The sequence below is a fragment of the Lolium perenne genome, chromosome 2 (genome assembly GCF_019359855.2).
Source record: "Lolium perenne isolate Kyuss_39 chromosome 2, Kyuss_2.0, whole genome shotgun sequence".
NCBI lineage: Eukaryota > Viridiplantae > Streptophyta > Magnoliopsida > Poales > Poaceae > Lolium > Lolium perenne.
In genome coordinates, this window is record NC_067245.2 from 167,115,360 (window position 1) to 167,120,739 (window position 5,380).

Below are 5,380 nucleotides of genomic sequence, written 5' to 3' on the forward strand. Positions count from 1 at the left end.
GGCGCCAATCCCTTTTCTGATTGATGTCCAAGGTTAGTTTTTACAACACCAAGTAAGAGCAAGTCCAACATGATCCTTATATTTTCTTCTCTATGTCTCTATGTAGGAGCTTCCCTAACATTCCTATATTTTGCTTCTTTCCAGCAGCTCCCTAATAATCCTTCCTCTATGTTTTTTTATCTATATTTTAAAAATGTAGAGTCCACATGTCAGATTTATAACAAGTACAACTTATGTAGGAAAATGGATAGGGGACACCTCCACAACTCTAATGCATAGGAGAGGGGGCTGGATTCAGGATACCAATCTTTAGGGAAGGCTATAGAGGACATGCTAGAGCCATGGTTTTCCTTTTTTTTGTATAGGGGTGGTACGATATGTCATTCACAACCCGTTTTTTTAGTTTTTACAAAAAAATGTAATATAATTTTGAATTGTTCAAAATAGAAGGAACACTAGATGTCATGAGCCAAATAGACTTCGGACACCACTTACTTCAAATGTAACATGTCTCCGTAGATCAACAAACCTTAGAAGCAACATGATCCATTGAAATGGTAAGTTTTTCTTCTTTTGCGGGGACTGAAATTGCAAGTACTATAAGGTATGAGTAGTTTTTTTGCAAGTCGACATTTGTATGTACACATAATTTTCTTTTAATATTCAGAAGAGCTCTCAATTCTACAAGATACAAAGTTTCTACTTGCTACAAGTACGTACATAGGTATACGGCCGTCGTCTGCACTAAAAATGACTACGTACGGCTGTATGTAGTTAGCATAACCTAAACTAATCACATTTTTTTGACTGCTCTTTTAAAAAATTAAGCAATATTTCATTTGCCACGTCACTACTGCTAGTAAGCTTAGCTCTCTAGCTAGGCTTGTCGTTGCAGCTCCGTGGCGCTGATGAACGTGCCGTGGAATCCATACGGCACGCGCCCTGGCAGCTTTACGGCGGCCTCCGCGCGCATGTCGCTGGCGTTCACCACCAGCAGCTCCGACGACGTGCCGCCGCGCCTCTCGTCGTGCACGAAGCAGAGCACGTGCCCGTCGTCCTCCGCGCCGGAGCCGTCCGCGCGCGGCACGAAGCAGGGCTCGCCGCCATACCGGCCCTCGCCGTATGTGAACTTCTCTACCGTGCCGGCCTCGAGGTCCACCTTGGCGAATCCTGACACCTTGGGCCAGGGCTCGGCCATGGCGAGGTAGGCATAGCGAGTCTTCCTCCCCAGGAGCTGCCGGTTCACCATGCCGGCCTCGAGGTTCACTTGGTCGGCCTCCCGCAGCACGGCCCGGCGGGTGGAAGTGCCGGTGCGCGGGTCGAGACGTATCTCCGAGAGCACGCTCTGGAAGCTCTCCTCCTGGTCTGGCGACTCGTTGAAGACGGCGTCTGCTGGCGTCATGCAGGACCCGATAACCACGATCTCGCCGGTGGAGTCGTCCTCCCACGCGTTCCAGAGATGGAAGCAGAAGCAGTCCGGGACCTCCACCCACAGGAGCTCCGAAGCGTCGGCCGCGCGCTTGGGCAGCACGCCGAAGCGCGCCGTCTTGTTCTTGTCGTACACCACCGGCGATCCACCGAGCACCATCTCCTGCAGCTTGAACACCATCTGCTGGTCAGGCACGACGGCGTAGTTCTCAGTGATGGCGAAGTCGTGGATCATTGTCGGGGCGTCGACCGGGATCTCGACGTCGGGCGACTTGCGGCCGTCGGCGGAGAAGTAGAAGTACTTGAGGTAGGGCATGGAGACGACATTGTAGCTGAGCGCGAAGAGCTCGCCGGTGGCCGGGTCGAGCTTCGGGTGCGCGATCATGGCGCCTTCGAGCTGCCCGTTGAAGTCGTAGCGGCCGACCGTCTCGAGGTCGCCGTCGGGAGTGACGCGGACGTGGTAGGGGAGGTCGTCCTCGGACATGGCGAGGAGGCGGCCGTCATGGTACACAAGCCCGGCGTTGGCGACGCCGATCCCCTGCGACGCGTCCACCACGCCGCAGAGCGACCTCGCACCGAAGAGCGCCAGGCGCGCCAGGCCGGAGTGGCCGTGCAGCTCGCCGATGGCCTTGGGGAAGACGGGGCGGCCGATGTCGCGCTCCTGCCTGAGCCGCGCCGTCTCCGTGAAGCGGCACGCGTAGGACTCGGCGCGTCCGCCGCCCAGGCGCACGGCGTGGAGCATGCCGTCGCCGTCGAACAGGTGGTGCCCGCCGCGCGGCGCGTGGAGCGGGTTGGCGCCGTTGCGGACGTAGACGCCGTCCAGGCACGCCGGCACGCGGCCGGACACGACGGGCAGGTCCTCCGGCCCGGCGGGCGGGAGCTCGCCGACCGGCGCGTAGTTCCCGGCGATCTGCACGGCCGGGTCTGCGGTGCGGGGAAGCGGGTGCGCGCGCTCGAGGAGGCCGGCGATCAGCCCATCCTCCACCGCGTCCAGCGCCGCCGCCGCGAGCCGCTGGAACGGGTTGGCCGACTTGCCGGCGCGACGCGGCTGTGCCGGGACAGGCCGCATTGGCCTCTTCCAGGTGACGGCGACAGACGCCGAGGCATCAGTGCTCTTGGTGGGGACATTCGGCTTGAGCCTGGAGGGCCTCTTGATCTTGGCCGGTGGATTAGCGACACCGGTGGGCGGGGCAGAGATAGAGGATGCCATTGATTGCGGAGCTGATCAAGGCGTTCTTGCTCGTGGTAGACTCACAGACTGTTCCGTGTTGTTTGCCAAAAGCTGGGAACTGGGAGCTGAGGTGAGGGAGGAGGAGTGGTGAGCTGGGTTGAGGAGCTTGGGTTCGGGGCGGGAGCTGAATTTATAGGAAGTGGGTGACTGTGTGGTGCAGTCAAAAGGAAGGGAGGCCATGGATAGTCACTTCGAAAGCAATGGGACACGTGGCAGAAGAGCGATGGTTCTGGAGAGCGAGCGCGATGGCCGCGGGAGAAGGAGGCTTCCGCTGCTTGCTTTTGATTCTCATCCGCGCGTCAGTGCGGAACAGCAGTACTGATCCACTGCTCACTTATCACTGGTCACTGCATGCTCACCGGGCGTAGTAGCTGAATGTTCTCGAAGTAGAACAACACCTTCTTCTTCCGGAACTTCTTTCGCATGCTTCTTATTCTTTGTTGCATTGTGGCGTGACCATGTGTGTGCCACGAGCGGGGCTAACTTTAACTTTGGTTTTATGTACCTCATCACATATGCCATCTTATCTCTAAATCATCATATACTCCATCCACTTTATATTAGTTGTCCATGATTTACATGTATCTAGACACATTTTGTGTAGACGAAGCATGTGTGGCGCGGTGGCAGCGGAGTTCCTCATCCTCGGACCGGGTCTCTATGGCGGCGATAGCCAACCTAGTCTATGGCAGTGCTGCAGATGGCGATGGCTAGGAGGGTCCAATGGTCTAGCGGCGGCGAATGGCGTGACGCGGCGGCACGGTACAGGCGGGCCTGATCTAGATGTGTTTGGACGGGCCATGACCTGCACATGCATCTACTGCATCTTGACGTCTCCATCGACGACAAACGGTGGTGCTTCTGGGCTAGACCCGCATCATGAGGAAGTCGGGAGCTTCGACCAGCCCCGAACATGGTGGTGGTGGCCTCCTCCTTTGCCGGTGGCAGTCTGACCTATAGGGCGACGAACAGCGGCATGGGGGCATGCGTGTCTACATCGAAGAATAAAGGTGGTCTAGCCCTACTAATCTTCGAGCATCAAGGCGTTGATCTTCTTCATGTCGGCCTTCTCGGTCTAAACACCGATGAGTTCCAGCCTCCCACTTGGAGATTTTCGCAATTTCACGCATGGCGCCACTAGGTATCTAGATTGGAACTAATCCACTCGCATGAGCTCTTACCTTGAGCTAGTGAGGCTTCATGAGGGTGTGGCGTGAAGCTTCGCTTTCTTGTAGGTACCATGTAATATGTCTAAATGTAGATTTTCATGAAATTGGCAGTGTTGATGTTGGTTGCAATAAGAGGTTTATAATGTGTAACATCCCAAGTTTCAACAATATTAAACAAGAAAGACAATTTCCCCAAAGTCAAAATTTGCAATTAACAAAAACTTTTTCTATGCATATAGTGCCACATCTAGGTTCATGCATTTGAGTGATTTTCTTTTGTGCAATTGCCATGATGAGTGTTGGTATGTTTAACAATTGCTATTGGAACCCTAACCAAGATCACCAAACCCTAATTTGAGGGGAATTGAAGAAAATGGGAAAAACCCATAACTCACTCACATACACAATATGCCAAATTGCAAATCCTCAACCTAGGCCATAATTGCTTGCTCCCTTGCTTGTAGAATACTTCAATATGATAAACTAACACAATTGCATCATTGGATCAAGAATCAAACACAAGGAAATCAAAATTCTTACATACATATGATAATGGTCACTTGTCACAAAAATATTTTCTTCACTACTTTACCCCTCTGGTTTTCTCATTTCTTGAACTAAACTTGGTCAACCAAAGCCATGTCATCCAAGACCATGTCAAGGTGAGTAACTTTGATGTTGACCACCATGGCTAGAGTTGACTAGGTTGACCAGAATAAAAGTGACAAGTAGGGATGCTGAAATAAAGTGAAGATCATGTCACTTTTGACATTTTGCAAAACTACTCCAAATTGAGTGCCACCACCACCAATACTTCACTTTAATTATATAAATGAGATTCACCAAAAAGATTTTCAAAATTCAAATAAAAACTTCATGCGGCCATATGATCGAACACTTGGCAGGCATTAATCCAAATTTGAGCTACACTCTATTATCCTCTGGTTTCTTCACTAAACCCCTTTAACCTTTGATCATTACACTCTCCTACAACCCCTGCATCATCCCAGTACCTGCCCTGGTCGATTAAAGTGAGAGGAGGGGGAAAAGAAACCCTAGACTAAGCATACCGTGGCCATGCCGGCCACCTTTGGCATCTCCACCTCTGGCCACCATTTCAACCTATCCTCTTGTCCTGGAGCATCTACAACACTCAAGGACGACGAGGGTACAAGCCCCTGCAACGCCAACGCTCGGCATTGGCCAGAACGCCAAAGTTGGCCAGGACGTGCCAGCACGCGCGGTGACCGCGCCCTGGCGTCGCCAGGACAACACGCGCTCGAGCACCCCCGTCCTCCTCTGGCCAAGCTACGCCTGCGTCGAGCATCGCCACCCCGCCCTCTACACGCTAGACACAAGCCCAGGCCTGCCCCTGCTCCGTCGCCGTCGTCCTCGACCAAATGATGCCGCACGCTCTGCCGCACTCCCTGCAAGCTCGTGTGCAATCCCGTCGCCCTTTTCTCTGCGCCAATGCACGTTGAGCATCGCCAGGACACCGCCTATCTCTAGCCGTCCTTCACTTGCCCCTTGGAGCGCCAGAAACGCCGCGCCA

The 5,380-nt window shown here is 53.5% G+C and overlaps 1 protein-coding gene across 1 annotated transcript; it reads right to left on the bottom strand.

Moving 5' to 3' along the window:
• Window positions 1-632: 632 nt before the first annotated feature.
• Window positions 633-2,752, bottom strand: LOC127333810 (9-cis-epoxycarotenoid dioxygenase NCED4, chloroplastic-like). The gene has a single exon (XM_051360247.2). It carries the CDS (start codon window positions 2,636-2,638, stop codon window positions 878-880), a length of 1,761 nt encoding a protein of 586 aa, XP_051216207.1. The 5' UTR covers window positions 2,639-2,752; the 3' UTR covers window positions 633-877.
• Between the last annotated feature and the right edge of the window lie 2,628 nt (window positions 2,753-5,380).

What these genes read in the sequence shown, in the direction of transcription:
- LOC127333810 (XM_051360247.2), bottom strand. Translation starts at nt 2,638, where the DNA reads ATGGCATCCTCTATCTCTGCCCCGCCCACCGGTGTCGCTAATCCACCG.